At 42.9% G+C, this 21,338-nt stretch overlaps 1 protein-coding gene across 1 annotated transcript in view; it reads right to left on the bottom strand.

Moving 5' to 3' along the window:
* TMEM163 (transmembrane protein 163) overlaps positions 1–21,338 on the bottom strand; it is a 231,782-nt gene that overhangs the window by 47,647 nt on the left and 162,797 nt on the right. Inside the window, exon 5 of the mRNA XM_089683606.1 lies at positions 3,920–4,016. Coding sequence (XP_089539732.1) covers positions 3,920–4,016 — 97 coding nt within the window. The remainder of the gene's footprint in view (positions 1–3,919; positions 4,017–21,338) is intronic.

The following is a 21,338-nucleotide window of genomic DNA, read 5'->3' as shown; positions in this document are numbered from 1 at the left end:
AACCTGGATGCGACTTTGGATGGGCATGACTTGGATGCGACTTTAGATGGGTATGACTTGGATGCAACTTTGATGTGACTTTGAGTGAGTGTGACCAGGGGAGGACTGACAACTCATGGGGCCCTTGTGTCCTTGCCCAAACTCAAAAAAGCCTATGAAAAAAGGTACCAGGGACATCTCATGGGGCCCCCTACTGACCCCGGGGCCCTCGGGCAGTGCCCAAGTTTCCAAATGGTCAGTCCACCTCTGGGTGTGACTTGGATGTGACCTGCATGCAACTTTGGACAGGTACAAACTTGATGCAACTTTGGATGAGGTCGACTTTGAGGCGACTTTGGATGGGTGCAAAGTGAATGCGACTTTGGATGCAACTTTGGATGGGCACAACTTGGATGCGAATTTGGATGGGAGCGACTTGGATGCAACTATGGATGGGTATGATTTTAATGCAACTTTGATGCAACTTTGAATGGGTGTGACCTGGATGCAACTTTGGACAGGTACGGCTTTGATGCAAGTTTGGTTGAGTGCGACTTGGATGTGATTTTGGATGGGTATGACTTGGATGCAACTTTGATGCAATTTTGAATGGATGCGACTTGAATGTGACTTGGATGCAACTTCGGACAGGTACGACTTTGATGCAACTTTGGATGAGTGCGACTTGGATGTGATTTTGGATGGGCACAACTTGGATGCGACTTTGGATGGGTATGACTTGGATGCAACTTTGATGCAACTTTGAATGGATGCGACTTGAATGTGACTTGGATGCAACTTTGGACAGGTATGACTTGGATGTGACTTTGGATGGAAGCGACTTTGATGGGCCAGAGAGTGTAAAGTCACATCAAAGTCACACTACATGAACAGAACTTCCATACTTTCCTATTAGCAAAGAAAATAAAGTCTTATCAAAGTTGCACTCATCCAAAGTCACATCAAAGTCAATACTTTCCTATTGGCAAAAAAAAACATAAAAAACACATTACATGTATTTCTGATGTTTGTCCATGTGAGTCTATTGAACCAAAAAATGCACCGTGTAGCATATAAAACGTTTTATAAGTCCCTGACCCTTTCCAAAAACCCAGAGGCTGAAAAATGCATAGATGTGAACGTGTCCCATAGGAAACCATGTAAATGGACTGTAGTGTGTTTCTGAAAACTGCAAAATGTTCAAAAAAATACACAGGTGTGAACCACACCTACAGGAAGTCTGTTACTGGTAGGATCACCTGGTGAAAATATAGGGAAAAAAAGTCTAAAAGAGAAAAAAAAGAAAACGAATGCAGCCACCACTTCTAATGATTGGTAATCTGCAATATATTCCGTTTGATTTGGGGTTTCCCTCTCCTGGGTGTGGAAGTCGTGTCCACAGAGCGTACATTTTCTGTATTTCTGGTTTTCCCTCTAACATGTCTGTGTTTGACATGCAGGGAATCGCCCCACAGATGCATCTTCATTCCAGTTCTATCTTGAAATGATAATTAGGTTCCGAGTCTACGGAACGCCATAAGCCCGCTGTCATGATGCACATAAATCGATGTCACAATGAGATTCCATTTGTTTTACATTTTGATCTTCCTCATTTTTCCAATTAGATAAAATGTAATGAAGTGGCATAGTGGGGTGACAGCGGCAGAGCGGGGGGGGGGGGGGATCACTGGGATGTGTCTCTTTATACATGACAGCGTCACATGCCATCCGCACAGCTGTGTGTAACCTTCACCTCCCCCCTTTATTAATAAGACACAAACTCCATTGATGAAATTAATTCAATCATCACGGACAGGATTTGCAGCGTCAGCTGAGCGGCAATTTTCTGCCGTGGAATTGTCTGAAGATGTATTCCAAGGCTACTGACAAATCCAGTGTGGCGTTCTGCTAAATTTCGCCATAAAGAACGCCGGTCTGAGTACATTGCGAGCATGTTCCACACTGAGAAATAGCTGACGTCAGTAAAGTGTATGTTCCCCTAAATGTTTTTTCTATGTAAATGTTGTAAATCCCCTAGTCTATCATTTTTATGTACTCCTTCCATCTGAAGTACCTGGATGATTCTGCCTGTCACCTTTCTTCCTTGTTCTAGACTGACCACACAAAGCATAGAAGCTGATCTGTGTTGGGTGGTCAGTTTTCATCCTTTGGCTGCCCAGTCAGAGGTACAGGACACTGTGCAGACACATGGAATGCCTGTATTGGGTAGTTTGTTCAGCCATCACGCCCCCAACCAATCACAGTCTGTCTCTGACACACCCCCTCCCAGTTACAGTCCGCCTCTGGCACACACACCCTCCCAATCACAGGCTGCCTCTTGGACACACTCCCTCCCAATCATAGCCTGCCTCTGGCACACCCCCTTCCCAATCACAGGCTGCCTCTGGCACACCCACCCTCTTAATCACAGACTGTGTCTAGCACATGTTCTCTTCCAATTTCAGGCTGCCTCTTGGACACACCCCCTCCCATTCACAGGCTGCCTCTGGCACACACACCCTCCCAATCACAGCCTGCCTCTTGGACACACACCCTCCCAATCACAGCCTGCCTCTGGCACACACACCCTCCCAATCACAGCCTTCCTCTGGCACACACCCCTTCCCAGTCACAGCCTGCCTCTGGCACACACCCCCTCCCAATCACAGCCTGCCTCTGGCACACACCCCTTCCCAATCACAGCCTGCCTCTGGCACACACCCCCTCCCAATCACAGCCTGCCTCTGGCACACACCCCCTCCCAATCACAGCCTGCCTCTGGCACACACCCCCTCCCAATCACAGCCTGCCTCTGGCACACACCCCCTCCCAATCACAGCCTGCCTCTGGCACACACCCCTTCCCAATCACAGCCTGCCTCTGGCACACACCCCTTCCCAATCACAGCCTGCCTCTGGCACACACCCCTTCCTAATCACAGCCTGCCTCCTGGGCACACCACCTCCCAATCACAGCCTGTCTCTGGCACATCACACCCCCCCCCCCCCAATCACAGCCTGCCTCTGGCACACACCCCCTCCCAATCACAGGCTGCCTTTTGGACACACCCCCTCCCAATCACAGCCTGTCTCTGGCACACACCTCCACCCAATCACAATCTTACAGTGGAAAACACACACACAGCCCCACAGTAAAACAGAACACAGTTAACCCTTTGATCGCCCCTCATGTTAACCCCTCTCTGCCCAGTGCCATTAGTACAGTGTCAGTGCTTTTTATTAGCACTGATCACTGTATTGGTGTCACTGGGGATGTCAGTGACACCAAGTCAATCCCCCCCCCCCCCCCACTGTCAGAATACCCGCCACAGTCCGGCTATAAGTTGCCGATTACTAGTCAAAAAAAAAAAATCCCAGTATCTATATTTATAAATGCTATAACTTTCACATAAACCAATTAATTTACACGTATTGGGATTTTTTAGCAAAGACATGTCGCAGAATACATTTTGGTCTAAATTTATAATGAAATTTGATTTTTAAAACTTTTTTTACTGGACATGTTTAATAGCAAAAAGTATAGTTTTTTTCTCAAAATAGTTGGTCTTTTTTTGTTTATAACACAAAAAATAAAAAACGCACAGGAAATCAAGTACCACCAAAAGAAAGCTCTATTTATGGTGGAAAAAGGACGTCAATTTCATTTGGGTGCAGCGTTGCATGACTGCGCAATTGTCAGTTAAAATAACGCAGTGCTGTATCGCAACAGATGGCCTGGTCAGGAAGGGGGGTAAATCCTCTGGAGGGTAAGGGGTTAAACTTCAGCTGTAACACATAAAGACCCCTTTCCTGACCAATGTGACATTACTGGTGAAACGCGTGTTCTTTGTGGTCCATACTCCTCTACAGTTCTAGGCAGAGACATTGTTGGCTGTAACAGAAGCAGGCAGGTTTTCTCCTGCGCTGAGAGAGGTACTTACCACTTCTGGGATGACCCGGATGGAAAGGTCATGAATGGCTTTCACAACAATACAGAGCGCTGACACCAGGAAGATGACCCCCAGGATCACACAGGCCCTGCAGGATAAGAGATAAGGTCAGCCACAGACCAGACACACCAACTGCACCTCAGTACAATAACACATGTATAGACAAAGCTGTAACAGCAGTATTAAACACAAAACCTACAAATGTAATACATTGCAGCATACTAATCATTACATGTGGTGGCTGCATTAGTTTTCTTTTTTGGGCTTTTTCCTCTCTGTTCACCCGGTGATCTGGCCAGTAACACACCTCCTGTATTAGAGCGCCCCCACTCTGGATGAAGGAGCACAGGGGGGCACTTTTGGACAGCAGCATTGTCAGTCTTGGGGGACGGGAGTGTGAGATGTACTAGCAGATATAGATACACTAACAAATTGAAGCCAAACTCCAGCTAATACTTTATATGCATTCACAGCAAACAATCATTTTTTTGGGGGATAAAGGTTTTTCATAAATAAATAAAAGAGATCATTGTAGACACCCCTGTCAGTGGTAAATGGTTTGTCTCTTCCCTGTAACTGCAAGAGAGCTGCATTTTTGGGTGAAATCTTGCCGTTTTTGTACAAATCAATGGGAAAGAAATTATTAAATTTGAGCCCCTGGCAGACATAGGAGACACAAATATTCCAGAGATGTAATTCAATTTAACTATGGGCTCCATTCACAAAGTGGTACCGCACACCATTTAAAAAAAAATAAAATTTCAGCTCACAAAAAAAAAAAAAAACGCTACTAAAATGCAACTTTCCATAAAGTCGTTGCTATATGAAGTGATGCGGTATTTTAGCAGAGAAAATTCGCGGCAAATTAACGTCGGAGGTAGCCGGTGTATTTCACAACAGTGACAAATGCCGCTTTGTTAAGAAGTGGGCAGCCACCGGAATCCTTTACAGTCAGTAAGTGTCATGGTTGTTAAGGAGCAGGCTGCCGCCACGTCCTTAACAACCGTAATTAAAAATCACAGAAAAAAACAGCATGGGCCCCCCAGCCTGGTAAGAATTGGGGGGCCACCCCAAGATTTTTTTTTACATAATTTGTACTTACCAGCAACTGTCATGTTTACATTCAGCTGTCAGCAGGAACCCTGCTGACAGATGATGACTCATCGTTGCTAAGGATGCGGCAGCCGCCCGATCCTTAACAACCATGACCGTTACTGGTTGTTAAGGATGCTGGAGGCTGACAGCTCCTTAGCAACCAGTTAAAATAAAACACTTTTGTTAGCTACCACATGCCAGGACCACTGTTTAATTACCACATACATTTAATTATTTATTTCCTTCTGTGAATCGACTTAAACCCTTTTAATGCGATATTTACTGAGCATTTGACAGTTTTGCGGAATACTGCATAAAGAGAATTGACAGTTACAGGATCGCATGCGATATTAAGGGAAAATGTGTCATGTCACCAGAATTCTGTATGAGATCTGCTTTTGTGAATGGAGCCCATTGTAACAATTAAATGTAACAAATTAATAGAAACAATTGTTTCTATTAATTTTTCTATTAAACTATGAAATCATTGAGTCTCCATTCACACCTCGACGTTTTGGGATCTCAAAAACGCACTACAATTGCAAAACCTAGGTTCAAGTGCAATCATTTTCAATGGCACCTAAAACACAGTGAGGTTTTGCTGTAATTGTCACACAATTTATTGAAGTTTGTTGCCCAAAAGAAGCTCCTGCTCCTTTTTGGGCAACAAGTTTCACGCGATGCGATTTTCAGCAACAAATCATGCAACAATTGCGGCACATTCGCACTGGGTATTAGGTGCCATTGAAAATAATGTCACCTGAACCTGCGTTTTGCGATTTTAGTGCGTTATGAGATTGCGGGCAGTGATTCTGCTACAATCCCCAAACACTCAGGTGTGTATGGAGCAGGGGCGGACTGACAACTCATGGGGCCCCCGGGCAATAAGGGATCATGGGGCCGCTGTGTCCTTGGCCAAACTTAAAATAGCCTATGAAAAAGGTACCAGGGGCATTTCATGGGGCCCCCTACTGACCCCGGGCCCTCGGGCAGTGCCCGAATTTCCAAATGGTCAGTCCGCCCCTGGTATGGAGCCTTAATGTAACAATGCAAGCACTTGAATGGGACTTGATATCAGCATCTTGCAATCTAGTTTACAGTTTGCACAGCAGAGCTCAGATAGGGGGAGGGAGAAGCAGCACAAGGAAAGAATCAGGTGTGCATCAGTGCCAGGAAGCATGCTGATAGGAGGAGAGAGCAGAGTGACAGAGCTTATCAGTCTAATTCTTCTCCTTTCAATGACACGGTGGGGTGGGGATCTGTACATTAAAGTAAAGCTGCAGCAGAGAAAGATCAAGTCACCTCTCCTGCTAGACAGGGTTGTACTGTGGAGCAGAGTTGTGTAAATCTCAGGACTGGATGGACAGATATACAAATCTTTAGATATGTAAAACAGCTAATTTGTGGATTTAGCTGTTTACTTGGAGTTTGGCTTTAAAGTGTTTTTGATGGTTTTTAGGTGTACAATGGGTTTTAAAAGGCTCCTGAGGGTTTTTGAAGCTCCTTTCATCTATCCAGGACCTGTTCTTGTGCTATAAAAGGCTCTTCATTAGCCTCATTATTTTATGTCATGTTCACAGAAGTAGACACACAGGCCATGGAAAAAAAAAAGAAATGAAAAAATTAAAGTGACAGTACACAAATAATAATCAAATACACACAAAACAAGGAAAGAGAAACACAAATACAAAGATCTCTGATGGAAATGAATTCAGCTTCCCTAACTCCTTCACGCCTAAGTGTAAAACAAATCTAAACGCCTAAGTACAATTTTGCAACTTTGACAAGTGTTAGTAAAGCCATACATATCACCACAACTACTATGTACATCCGGGTGGATTATACCGCGTTTTTTCAGGGCAAATCGGGCTTTCATTTGGTGGTAAATGGTAATGGATATCTCCTGATTTTTTATTATTATCGAAGGAAAACTGGCCCAAAATAGTAAAAAAAGATAATTTTTTTTAATTTAGCTGCATGTTTCTTGTTACTATCATAACCTACCACCAAAGAACAACCCAAAATAAATTCTCCAGCTCTTGACGAGCGATTCCATATGTGTATGTTATTTGTTAAATGATATTGAGAAATTGGTGGAACCCGAAAACATCAAAAAACAACGAATAGCTTAAAATCGCGTAAAATAGCATGAGACATGTATTGTTAATACTTGAAAAACACCTCAAATAAATCAGTCAAGATGAGAAAAACATGTCAACAGCGCAACCGTAAATACAGTGATAAAACAGTGCTCTGACATGTCACTATGCAGTGACTACTAGTGTGCCAAGTGTAAAAAGAAAGTCCAACATTAAGGTGCGTAGGAGATCATGACAATCTACAGGATCCAGTAATCTGATCCAAATATGGTAGTGATAAATCCCAAGGTATATAGATTGCGCACTCACCAGATACGCAATCAATCTGCACATTTAGAGATATCAATCTCAGAGAACCGGGGGTCCATTCAAGGTCTGGTCAGGTCTAGTATCCTCACCCTCCAACATCCGCTATCAATATTGGTATTCCCGCTCTTAAAGAAGTAATCCATTAAAATACTCAGGGACCAGCAACTCCTTTCTGCTCCTGATCCCTTCACATGTGTGTTGATAGGTGAGCACAGACATACACATGTGAATGGATCAGGAGCAGAAAGAAGTTGCTAAATTTCAAGTGTCGTTGCTAAGGGTATGAATACTTATGCTAATGTAATATTTCAGTTTTTTTCTTTTTCATACATTTGAAAACATTTCTAAAAATCTGTTTTTCCTTTGTCATCATGGGGTACTGAGTGTAGATTAGTGAGAATTAATTTAAACAGCTGTGGTATCAGGTCTGCAACATAGCAACATTACAAAAAGTGAAGGGGTCTGAATACTTTCTATATCTATCTATCTATCTATCTATCTATCTATCTATCTATCTATCTATCTATCTATCTTATTTAATATTTATTGAAAAAAAAATTAAGGGGGTCTGAATACTTTCTATCTATCTATCTATCTATCTATCTATCTATCTATCTATCTGCATTTATTTATATATTTTATTTATTATTTCTTGAATAAAGTGAAGGGGTCTGAATACTTTCTATATCTATCTATCTATCTATCTACTTATCTATCTAATTTATTATTTATTGAAAAAAAAATGAAGGGGGTCTGAATACTTTCTATCTATCTATATTTATTTATATATTTTATTTATTATTTATTGAAAAAATGAAAGGGTCTGAATACTTTATCTATCTATTTATATATTTTATTTATTGAAAAAAAAGTGAAGGGGTCTGAATACTATCTATCTATCTATCTATCTATCTATCTATCTATCTATCTATCTATCTATCTATCTAGTATTTGTTTATATTTTTTATTTATTGAAAAAAAGTGAAGGGGTCTGAATACTTTCTATATCTATCTATCTATCTATCTATCTATCTATCTATCTATCTATCTATCTATCTATATCTCTTATTTATTATTTATTGAAAAAAAAATGAAGGGGGTCTGAATACTTTCTATCTATCTATATTTATTTATATATTTTATTTATTATTTATTGAAAAAATGAAAGGGTCTGAATACTTTATCTATCTATTTATATATTTTATTTATTGAAAAAAAAGTGAAGGGGTCTGAATACTATCTATTTATCTATCTATCTATCTATCTATCTATCTATCTATCTATCTATCTATCTATCTATCTAGTATTTATTTATATTTTTTATTTATTTATTTATTTTTATCTCTAGAAAGGTTTGGTTTAGCCATAAATCATTTTCTCTCTTACTTTCGCAGCAGTTATATCAACCTTTAGGAATAATCCAATTTTTTCCTCCAAGATCCAGTCAGCCTCCTGCCAGGTCACTTTACATTCCTTAACATATATCATATTTTATTTCTCATGGAGTTTATTTCATTTCTGGAAAAGGATGGTTTCCATGGTGACAACATGTTTCTAGAGCTGCTATCATAACACGCGTTTCCATGGAGACGGAACCTTTGGCGCACCTTGTATCGGCGTCACATGTGTCATATACCATGCGTTACTGAAATATTATATTGTATCCTGGGGTTCGAGAACCGATGAGATTTCACAAGTGAAGGTGTGAAATGGAGTACACCTCATTAACCAATCAAAAATAATCATTTATTACTCTGATGCAATGTGAGCATGTGATGGCTTTTAGGGATGACAGGAGAAGTCGGTTAAAGTCGTTTTGCCAGGAAATTAACAAGTTCACTATCAGCAAAATTTTGCCTAAGTGGAAAACTCTTATTTAGACTTGTTTAGTTGCTTAAGTGAAATTTATAAAAAAAAAAAAAAAAAAAAAAACTTACTGTACATCATTTTCTTATTTTAATGGGGATGTTTATAGTTTTATGTTTTCGGCTTTTTGAGGCTGTACTTAATTGTGTATAATTTGTGTATTCTTTTTTATTTCTATTTTAAGGGTTCTATGTATAAAATGCAGATGTCTTAAAGTTTGTTACCCCACCATCTCATATTCTTGATCTGTGCCTGCTGTACTATGTACTTGTATGAAAAAGTGTCCGGTTCTCTTTGTATTGCTTCCTTTGTGTGAAATCCCTGATGATCCTGCCAGTCCCTCTGCTTTCCTATTGCAAACTGACCACGCTAGACATCAGAGCACACCCAGCCCACCGTGGTCAGTTTTCTGGCTGTGCTAAGTGAACAGCTTGCCTGTCCTCCAATGGTCTGACTTGTGCTGACAAGCCCCCTTGCACAGCCAATCACTGCGAAGATCAGTGTCCAGTGTTTCTCTGCTTCCTGCTGACATGCCCCCCCGCAGTCTTCACTCCCTCTCCAAGCTCCTTATGCAGCAGAGAACTGAGGTCATGTGATCTCTAACTTTTAAAAAATGGTATGGTTTAAATACAGTATATAATTTTTTTTGTTTAAGGTGTTTCAGAAAAATATGATATTATGACCACTCGATAGAGCTGAAAATCCTAGGAGATGATCATATTAAAAACAATACATGAATCATTTATGGCACCTTATTATTTATACGTAGAACCCTTAAAATAGATGTAAATCCAATCACTAAAATCTCGTACAATCTTCAACATGTTAAGTCACTTTCAATCTTTTAAATCAGCAATTTTCATTAAAACAACACTTTGTAATGCTGCCACGAAGGTCCCTCTGGCATTTCTGTAATAGGGTGACAACGCTGTGTTCCTGTCTCCCAACTGTGCTCTTGTGTTGTCACACATGCTTGGGGTGGAGACTATAAATAGTCATGTCAACACCCATTGCATAGTCATGGTCCTCTGCTACCTCCATCATGTGGCCTATGCTGAACAATGACATGCAGCCAATGCGGAACAAGTTCATATAGTCAGTAGGGATGAACAAAACCGAGATCTCACTTGCCTGAAATTTTGCAAAAATCAAGAGATTTCGGCAATATTTCACAATTTGGGCTAAGTGCAATGGAGTCAATGGAGATCATTAATAGTGGGTGTACTCTCATGAGTGTCACATCCCCAGAGTATAGCTAACCAAAAACAGGATTTTCCCCAGATGGGGCTTTAAAGGCAATTTTACCACAAAGATTTATAAAAAAAAATTTAACATTCTATTGTACAAAATTGCCTAATTGTAAGTAAAAGATGAGAACATTAGATGTTATACATATGTAGTCTTGCATTATTTGCATATATTTGTTTAAAGTGTTACTAAACCCACAACAGTAAAATCAGTCTGTATATGTAGTAAAGCATGCTTGTTATACTCACTGTGGAACCTAAGGGTTTAATCCTCTGCATTGAGTAAAAAAGCTGTTTGATCCTGTCTTCTCTGATCCTCCCCTTCTTCCAGTGTCCTCCTCTTATCTCCTGATAAGACATACTGTATCATGTGGAGACACTCTGCACATGCTCAGTTTGGTGTGCAAAGCCAGAGAGGTTTTTTTTTTTTCTTGGGAGAGTGCATGTGATCAAAGGGCGCACTGGCCTAGTGCATTATCCTTAAAAAACGGCTTTATTGTGTAGAAAGGTAAGTATTCTATTCACAAAGTAGGCTAAAAATACAAGCTCATTGCATGGAAACAGCACATTCCAATCTACAAGGCATCATAGGGTAACAGGACGATGGAGTCTCAACAGGCTGACGCGTTTCGAGGACTTAGCCTCTTCCAACCAACACGTTAGCTTGTTGAGACTCCATCGTCCTGTTACCCTATGATGCCTTGTAGATTGGACTGTGCTGTTTCCATGCGATGAGCTTGTATTTTTAGCCTACTTTGTGAATAGAATACTTACCTGTCTACATTTTTAAGGATAATGCACTAGGTCAGTGTGCCCTCTGTTTTGTTTGTTATTGCAGTATGTTTAGACTTCCCCAGTCTCGTGAGGGCAGCAAGACGAGAGCAGGGGCGGACTGACAACTCATGGGGCTCCCAGCCAATAGGGGATCATGGGGCCCCTGTGTCTTTGCCCACACTCAAAGCACACCCAAAAATGTACCGGGGCATTTCATGGGACCCCCTACTGACCCCGGGCCCTTGGGCAGTGCCTGAGTGCTCGAATGGTCAGTCCACCCCTGAGCGAGAGCATCCTGTGAAAGCCTGCATATGATTGCAGCCTACTGACATTTTTGGCCCACTCTCCAAGCACTGGAGCATAAGGTTTTCAAGTTTTGTGCATGTGATCAGCACAGGGCCAATCAGCTCTGTCCAGACAGAGGTCAGGGGTTTTGCATCATCCTCAAGCAAAATGAAAACTCCTCCTACAAGCTTGAACATGTGCTCTGCTGGACACTGAAAGAAATAACAAGACTGCTATATATTGCTGATGAGAAAAGGTATTTAGCAGTTTATATTTACTAAAATAATTGCATTTCCATGTTCTGTGTTCTGTGGGAGACCAAATATAGTGAATATAGGGTCCGGGGAGACCAGATATAGTGAATGCAGGGTACAGGAGACCAGATATAGTGAATGCAGGGTCCGGGGAGACCAGATATAGTGAATGCAGGGTCCGGGGAGACCAGATATAGTGAATGCAGGGTACAGGAGACCAGATATAGTGAATGCAGGGTCCGGGGAGACCAGATATAGTGAATGCAGGGTACAGGAGACCAGATATAGTGAATGCAGGGTCCGGGGAGACCAGATATAGTGAATGCAGGGTACAGGAGACCAGATATAGTGAATGCAGGGTCCGGGGAGACCAGATATAGGGAATGCAGGGGCCGGGGAGACCAGATAAAGGGAATGCAGGGTCCGGGGAGACCAGATAAAGGGAATGCAGGATCCGGGGAGACCAGATATAGGGAATGCAGGATCCGGGGAGACCAGATATAGTAAATGCAGGGTCCGGGGAGACCAGATATAGTGAATGCAGGGTCCGGGGAGACTAGATATAGTGAATGCAGGATCCAGGGGAGACCAGATATAGTGAATGCAGGGTACAGGAGACCAGATATAGTGAATGCAGGGTACAGGAGACCAGATATAGTGAATGCAGGGTCCGGGGAGACCAGATATAGTGAATGCAGGGTACAGGAGACCAGATATAGTGAATGCAGGGTCCGGGGAGACCAGATATAGTGAATGCAGGGTACAGGAGACCAGATATAGTGAATGCAGGGTCCGGGGAGACCAGATATAGTGAATGCAGGGTACAGGAGACCAGATATAGTGAATGCAGGGTCCGGGGAGACCAGATATAGGGAATGCAGGGTTCGGGGAGACCAGATAAAGGGAATGCAGGGTCCGGGGAGACCAGATAAAGGGAATGCAGGATCCGGGGAGACCAGATATAGGGAATGCAGGATCCGGGGAGACCAGATATAGTAAATGCAGGGTCCGGGGAGACCAGATATAGTGAATGCAGGGTCCGGGGAGACCGGATATAGGGAATGCAGGGTCCGGGGAGACCGGATACAGTGAATGCAGGGTCCTGGGAGACCAGATACAGTGAATGCAGGGTCCGGGGAGACCAGATATAGTGAATGCAGGGTCCGGGGAGACCAGATACAGTGAATGCAGGGTCTGGGGAGACCAGATATAGTGAATGCAGGGTCCGGGGAGACCGGATATAGGGAATGCAGGGTCCGGGGAGACCGGATATAGTGAATTCAGGGTCCGGGGAGACGGGATATCGTGAATGCAGGGTCTGGGGAGACCGGATATCGTGAATGCAGGGTCCGGGGAGTCCAGATATAGTGAATGCAGGGTCCGGGGTTTAGTAACACTTTAACTATGTTTATTATGCTCTAGAGACATGATATCCTTCAAACCCTTGAGGAAAGAGTGACATGTCTCTGAAACGCGTCGGATGAATGGAGGCACATCACAAACTCACACCAGTTATTGACAGTTTCTTGTAATCAGTGCAAATATATTGTGTGTTTTGACTTTATATGAATGTTGTACAATAAAATGTTCAGGTTTTTTCTATATAAATCTTTGTGGCGAAAGTGCCTTCAAATTCCCAACCTGTTTTTGGAGTCAATGAAGAAGCCAGAAATAAGGTGTTTTAGGGATGCAATTGGCTTGGAAAGCTCTAAAGTGTTCCAGAATCTTTTTTCAACTTGATGGGGTTTTGTTTTTTTAAACAGTATCTAGTATACCACAATAGGCTGCACATCCAAGGTACATAATTTTATTTTTTTATTATAGGTACTTATATAGCGCTGTCAATTTACGCAGCACTTTACATATATATTGTACATTCATATCAGTCCCTAACCCTCAAGGGGCGTACAATCTAAGGCACCTAACTCCCATTCATACACACACATACTAGGGACAATTTAGACAGGATCCAATTAACCTACCAGCATGTCTTTGGAGTGTGGGAGGAAACCCACACAGGGACAGGGAGAACATGCAAACTCCAGGCAGGTGGTAACATGGTTGGGATTCAAACCAATGACCCTAGTACTGCCTGGTGGAAGTGCTAACCGTTTAGCCACTGTGCTGCAAGTTATTCCTTTTATTTTCTCCTTTATACATATAGATCAGTGCACCCATCTGTAGAACTGCATAGAAATGGGAAAAACTAATCATTCATCTGATTTATGAAGGACATTGACTGTCATTGTTCCCCGACAATGGATTCAGCTCTTCAAATAGTACTCAATGACATCTGGATCAGTTGTTGTTTAAGGATTTGTTTGTGTTTTGCTTCTGATCTGGAACACTACATTTGAGTTTTATCCTATGGAACATTACACACTTGAGATTGTTGTTTCTTTTTTTTTCCTAGCATCACAATGCTTTGCACTTATTCTGTCACATGAGAAAATATTAATGCATGTTTTAACCCCTCGCCCTCCTGAGGATTTACCCCCCTTCCTGACCAGGCCATTTTTTGCGTTACGGCGCTGTGTTACTTTAACTGACAATTGCGTGGTCATGCAATGCTGCACCCAAATTAAATTTACGTCCTTTTTTCCCACGAATAGAGCTTTCTCACGGTGGTATTTGATCGCCTGTGCGGTTTTGATTTTTTGAACTATGAACAAAAAAATGACTGCCAATTTTGAGAAAAAAAAACAAAATTTTTTACTTTTTGCTATTAAACATGTCCAGTAAAAAAAAATCCAAAAATCTCATTTCGTCATAAATTTAGGCCAAAATGAATTCTGCTCCATGTCTTTGCTAAAAAAAATCCCAATACGTATAAATTTATTGGTTTATGTGAAAGTTATAGTGTTTACAAATGGTAGTATAGATACTGGAATTTTTTTTTCTTTATTTACTAGTAATGGCGGCGATCAGCGACTTATAGCAGGACTGCGGCGGGCATTCTGACATTGGGGGGAACTGACTTGGTGTCACTGATACCCCAGTGACACCAGTACAGAGATCGGTGCTAATAAAAAGCACTGACACTGTACTAATGGCACTGAGCAGGGGTTAACATCTGGGGTGATCAAAGGGTTAACTGTGTGCTGTTTCACTATGAGGCTGTGTGTGTGCTTTCCACTGTAAGCACACTGTAAGCACACTGATTTGTATGGCTCTACTATGCAGAGCCATACAAAGCAGTGTACTGGAGCTGAAGGGAGAGATCTGTATTGTTTACATACAGAGTATAACAAACATGCTTTACTGCATATACAGACTGATTTTACTGTTGTGGGTTTTGTAACACTTTAACAGATAACATTCCTCTTGGCTTTTTTTTTTCATTTTTACTCTACTCTCATTCATCAGCATTGCATTTTTCTGTCTTTGGTCTCCAAAAACCAATGGCATGGTAAGCACATTTCTAAAGCTCAAAAAAAGTCAGCATGATTGCAGGGGTGGGGGCACACAGTGGGGCCTGGGCAGCAGTATGGTGCACAAGGAGGGTGGGGGTGGAGAAATTTATTGGAACTGATCCCCTGTATGGCTCCCTCTGCAGCAGCTGAAAGCCAGCAGGAAGGAAAGGAGAAGAAGCCAGCTTTCAGCCACACAGGGGATTGGTTTCAGTAATTGCCCCCATCGTGCTGATCACCCTCTCTCCCCACGTTCGATTCACCCAGCTGCCTGGGCCCCCCTGCTGGCCCAGGCCCTGGTACCCCTTATCCACGGCCCTGCCCCAAACCATTGTAGTTTCCAGTTAAATGCATCTCCCATGTGGACCTATAAGTCTTCACGCACACGGGACGTTTTTACAGCGGCTGTTTTTGGCTTTTGCCATTTTTTTTTGCCCCCAGCATGTTATCCTGTGTCCATGCACACATGGACTGGAATCAACGTTTTTTGGCTGGAAAAAAACCCAGGACTAGTGGGTTCCTAGAGGATTTTTTAGCTGTAAAAATGCTCTAATGCTGAAAACGCAAAACCGGTGTTTTTGGACATTTTGTTGACAAAAAAATATTTTTTTGGGGGGGGGGAAACCCACTAAAAACGCAAATGTGGGAAAACGCCGCTAATTGCAGCTAAACGCTTAAAAAAAAGCTGAAAAAGTCATGTTTTTAATGTGACTTTACACATCTAACGTTACCAGTGTTATCAAAATGCCCCTTGTGCATGGATCCTAAAGGACCCCACACCATTTTTTGGCAGTTGACTTGCTTCTGAACCAGGGGTGGACTGAAAACTCATGGGGCTCCCGGGCAATAGGAGATCATGGGGCCCCTGTGTTCTTGCCCACACTCAAACCACACCCAAAAAAGCCTATGAAAAAGCCTATGAAAGGTACCAGTGGCATCTCATGGGGCCCCCTACTGACCCCGGGCCCTCGGGCAGTGCCCGAGTGCCCAAATGTTAGGTCCACCCCTGTTCTGAACATACACCAGCATATAAAGTATTGAATATTACATTTGATGCTACAAATTCTACAGTTAGCCTTTTGATGTTAAAAGTGGCAGGTTCAGCGGGTTACTCTTTGACATAACTTGTTTCATGTTTTGTGTTCAAAGCCCAGCGGCCTGCATGCACCCTACACTCACCCTACACTCACCCTGTACTCACCCTGTACTCACTCTAGACTCACCCTACACTCACCCTGTACTCACCCTGTACTCACTCTAGACTCACCCTACACTCACCCTACACTCACCCTGTACTCACTCTAGACTCACCCTACACTCACCCTACACTCACCCTGTACTCACTCTAGACTCACCCTACACTCACCCTACACTCACCCTGTTCTCACCCTGTACTCACTCTAGACTCACCCTACACTCACCCTACACTCTAAGAGTAACTCTCTATTCCATCAAACGAGGTGACGTCCTTGGAAAGCAGATGTCCTTGTCAGCAGCCATACATTTTGAAGGATGAAAGAAAGTGAAGCGCGGTTCCATGGCTGTGTGCGTAACAAGCGTTTCCTTGGATATCTCCTCTCCCTGGAGAGTTACAAGCAGCAGCAACATTGCAGATCGCCGCATGCTGATATGCTATTGGTTGGATCCGATCAGGAGAATATTGAAATTGACAAGATCTTAGAGGCATCTGGTGATAGATTTCATTCAGTCTCTGCTTGACTTTTATATGTATCTAAACCCGAGAAGCAAAATGGTATATATTGCAGCTTTACCAGTCCATAGATGTGGTGGCTGCGGTGGTTATTCTTTTCCTTTATTTTCACCTTGTGATCCTATCAGTAAGGCTACATTCACACGGACAGCCAAGGCTGCATAGATTGCTGTGTTCAGAGACGGCTAAATACAACATTATGTGCTCTGGCCACGGACAGACTGGCCAATCAGCTGCAGCCAGTTTATGTGTGGCTAGAACTTCGCAGAAATGCCGACCTTGGACGCAAGCCGTGACTGTGCGGCCGTGTGAACGCAGCTAACACATTTCTGATCCCAGGGTGACAACACTTGCTAACTGTACCGTATCAGTGGAGGAGCAACACTCCAAGTCCCAGACTTGCTTCTCAGGTCCTCCACCGCATCGGGCGCTGATTAACAAACAGCTCGTCCAACTCAGCAAATATAGCAAAAGTAAAATACAAAAACCGCACTCCATAAAAGTCATCTTGTTAGTTTTATCGTACGTAGCCGACTTCAGTCCTAAGCCATGCTGCTGACGCGTTTCACCCCAGTGTGGCTCTACGAATAAGCACAAGGTCCCCCAGCGTGTCACCAGAAGTGACGTGCTGGATGTGACGTCACAGGCCTCCACAAGAACACAATAGGGGCCTTGGACAGGAAGACAAGCTGATATGTTGAGGAACCATCTCAGCAGCAACGCGTTTTTTGGTATAGCCCTCGGCTTCCTTCTGGGGGGTCACTTCCCACCAATGACACACCCGGCACTCACTTTTCCATCCACAGTGGAGTAACATATTCCTGTGAGCTTTATATTTCTCACACTGTTACATCCTCTTGTTTGCTGGCTTCTCAACCACCTACAGCCACTGCAGTCTTACCATCACCACCCACAGGCACGCCGGACTCCTGGGCCCATGGAAGCGCAATTATTTTGCAGTGACATCCATGCAATGTAAGGATATGCACTAAGGTTGGAATGGCATTTATGCTATGCAAGAAAAAGCTGCTCCTTTTTTTTTTTTCACAAGTTGTTTTAATTTGATAATTTTTTAATAAAACACTTCACAGTACAATTAGTTGGCCGGAGACTTTTTCATAATATCTCTGTGAGACTCATCATCATGGACTTTTTTATATAGTGCAAGTTATAGGTCTTACTGCAATAGCTGTAAGGCTCCGTTCACACCTATGCAGTTTGCTTTTTGTCCATTTTGCAGTGCTTTTCGCAGTTCATTTTGCTTTTTTCTACACGCGTTTCTGAAGCAATTTGATGCGTTTTTACCGCTTTTTGCATTTACTTCAGCTCTTTTTTTTCTGTTAAAGTCTTATATCTGATCTAAAGTGTTATATCTGGTCTCCCCGGACCCTGCAGTCACTATATCTGGTCTCCCACAGTACACAGAACATGGAAATGCAATTATTTTAGTAAATAAAAACTGCTAAATACCTTTTCTCATCAGCAGTTAAAGCAGTCTTGTGACTTCTATCAGTGTCCAGCAGAGCACTGGTTAGAGCTTTCAGGAAGAGTTTTCATTTTCCCTTGATTGTCCTATGAAGCTGCATGACCCCTGACCCTCTGTCTGGACAGTGCTGATTGGCCCTGTGTTGATCACATGCAGCCTCCCAAGAAAAATAAACTCTCAAGCAATAAACACCAAACTGAACATGTGTAGCTGCCCCCAAAGCTCTGTTCTATCAGTAGATGGATTGGGGACAGTGGAAGAAGGGGAGGATCAGAGAAGACAAGATCAAACAGCCTTTTTACACAATGTGGAGGATTAGCCCCTTAGGGTCCACAGTGAGTATAACAAGCATGCTTTACTGCATATACAGACTGATTTTACTGTTGTGGGTTTAGTAACACTTTAAAAAATATATGCAAATAATGCAAGACTGTACATATGTATAACATCTAATGTTCTCATCTTTTACTTACAATTAGGCAATTTTGTACAATAGAATGTTACCATTTTTTAAAGTAAATCTAAAAACAAATACATATGAATCCATAAGTTCATTGATAAAATATTGTATAAATAAACTTAAATTAAAGAGGAACTGAACTCTAGAAGTTGTTCCCCCAGGCAGAGGCCAAAGGACTAGTCACCAGTACTGCCTGTGGTCTCCCTGCAGCTGATCTTTCCCCCATTATGATGTAGCACCCTCCTAGATAGGTGCTAGGATTAGTTAGATTTAGTGTTGGCTCGCTGTGTTCAGTGGAGCTGTGAATGTTTTTTGTAAGGTAAATTTAGCTTGCCTCACTGTAAGCAGTGCTGCTACCTTTGATTAGTTAGGTCTGTTCAGTGTTCTCAGCTGCTGTCATTCTGATTGCTCCCTCTGTTTCCAGAAAGTTGGAGAATTCTCTGGATCATAGGTGTGCAGTTATGTAGATTGCAGCATGAATATTTGTGCAGGCCTGGCCAATCCCAAGGAGCGGGGCCCTGAAGGTGGCCATGAATCTGCATAAATACTTTGAGAGACTGAGTTTCTGGGTCTTTTCCTACTGAAGATCAGTCCATCCTGGAGAGCGGATGCCCTGAAGAATCATCGGCTCCAGTGAGGACATGTCTGGATCCCTGGACAGGTACTGTATGTGTCCGTATATAAAAAGTCAGTAGCTTACAGTACCTGTAGCTACTGAATTTTTTTTGGGGGGGAGACTGGATCTCCACTTTACCTGCACGAAAGAAACTGAGGTCACAAACTTGGCTATGCTGCCTGGCAGTGTTGTCTAGATCAGTGGTCTCCAAATCGCGGCCCGGGGGCCAGATGCAGCCCTTTGCTTGCCTCTATCTGGCCCTTGGGATACTATTGTTCCAAATGACATTAATGATGAGGCACCCTTCCTCCCACTCTCACCATTAATGGGCCTTTCTTCTTCCCACTGATACCATCGATGGGTCACTCTTCTTCTTACTAAGACCAATGATGGGGCACTATTCTTCCTACTAAGACCAATGATGGGGCACTCTTCATCCTACTAAGACCAATGATGGGGCACTATTCATCCTACTAAGACCAATGATGGGGCAATATTCTTCCTACGAAGATCAATGATGGGGCACTATTCATCCTACTAAGACCAATGATGGGGCACTATTCTTGCTACTAAGACCAATGATGGGGCACTATTCTTCCTACGAAGACCAATGATGGGGCACTCTTCATCCTACTAAGACCAATGATGGGGCACTATTCATCCTACTAAGACCAATGATGGGGCAATATTCTTCCTACGAAGATCAATGATGGGGCACTATTCATCCTACTAAGACCAATGATGGGGCACTATTCATCCTTCTAAGACCAATGATGGGGCACTATTCTTCCTACGAAGACCAATGATGGGTACTATTCATCCTACTATGACCTATGATGGGGCACTATTCATCCTGCTAAGACCAATGATGGGGCACTATTCTTCCTACGAAGACCAATGATGGGGCACTATTCATCCTACTAAGACAATGATGGGGCATTATTCTTCCTACTAAGACCAATGATGGGGCACTATTTCTCCCACTGACACCATCGATAGGGCACTATTCTTCCTACTAAGACCAATGATGGGGCACTATTCATCCTACTAAGACCAATGATGGGGCACTATTCATCCTTCTAAGACCAATGATAGGGCACTATTCATCCTACTAAGACCAATGATGGGGCACTATTCATCCTACTAAGACCAATGATGGGGCACTATTCATCCTACTAAGACCAATGATGGGGCACTATTCTTCCTACGAAGACCAATGATGGGTACTATTCATCCTACTATGACCTATGATGGGGCACTATTCATCCTACTAAGACCAATGATGAGGCACTATTCTTCCTACTAAGACCAATGATGGGCACTATTTCACCCACTGACACCATCGATGGGGCACTATTCTTCCTACTAAGACCAATGATGGGGCACTATTCATCCTACTAAGACCAATGATGGGGCACTATTCATCCTACTAAGACCAATGATGGGGCACTATTTCTCCCACTGACACCATCGATGGGGCACTATTCTTCATACTAAGACCAATGATGGGGCATTATTCTTTCTACTAAGACCAATGATGGGGCACTATTTCTCCCACTGACACCATCGATGGGGCACTATTCCTCCAATTGATACCAACCACAGTTCACTATTCCTCCTTCTAAAGCCAACAATGGGGCATTATTCCTCCTGTTAAAACCAATGGTGGAGCAGTGTTTACTCCTACTGATGCTGGGACATTTTCTACCAGGGGCGGACTGACAACTCATGGGGCCCCCGGGCAATAAGGGATCATGGGGCCCCTGTGTCCTTGCCCAAACTCAAAAAAGCCTATGAA

Source organism: Staurois parvus, unplaced genomic scaffold, assembly GCF_062004578.1.
Source record: "Staurois parvus isolate SC_StPar_1 unplaced genomic scaffold, SC_StPar_1.0 ptg000315l, whole genome shotgun sequence".
Lineage (NCBI taxonomy): Eukaryota > Metazoa > Chordata > Amphibia > Anura > Ranidae > Staurois > Staurois parvus.
Note: the sequence above shows the minus strand (reverse complement) of the source record. Positions and strands in the feature narration are given on the sequence as shown.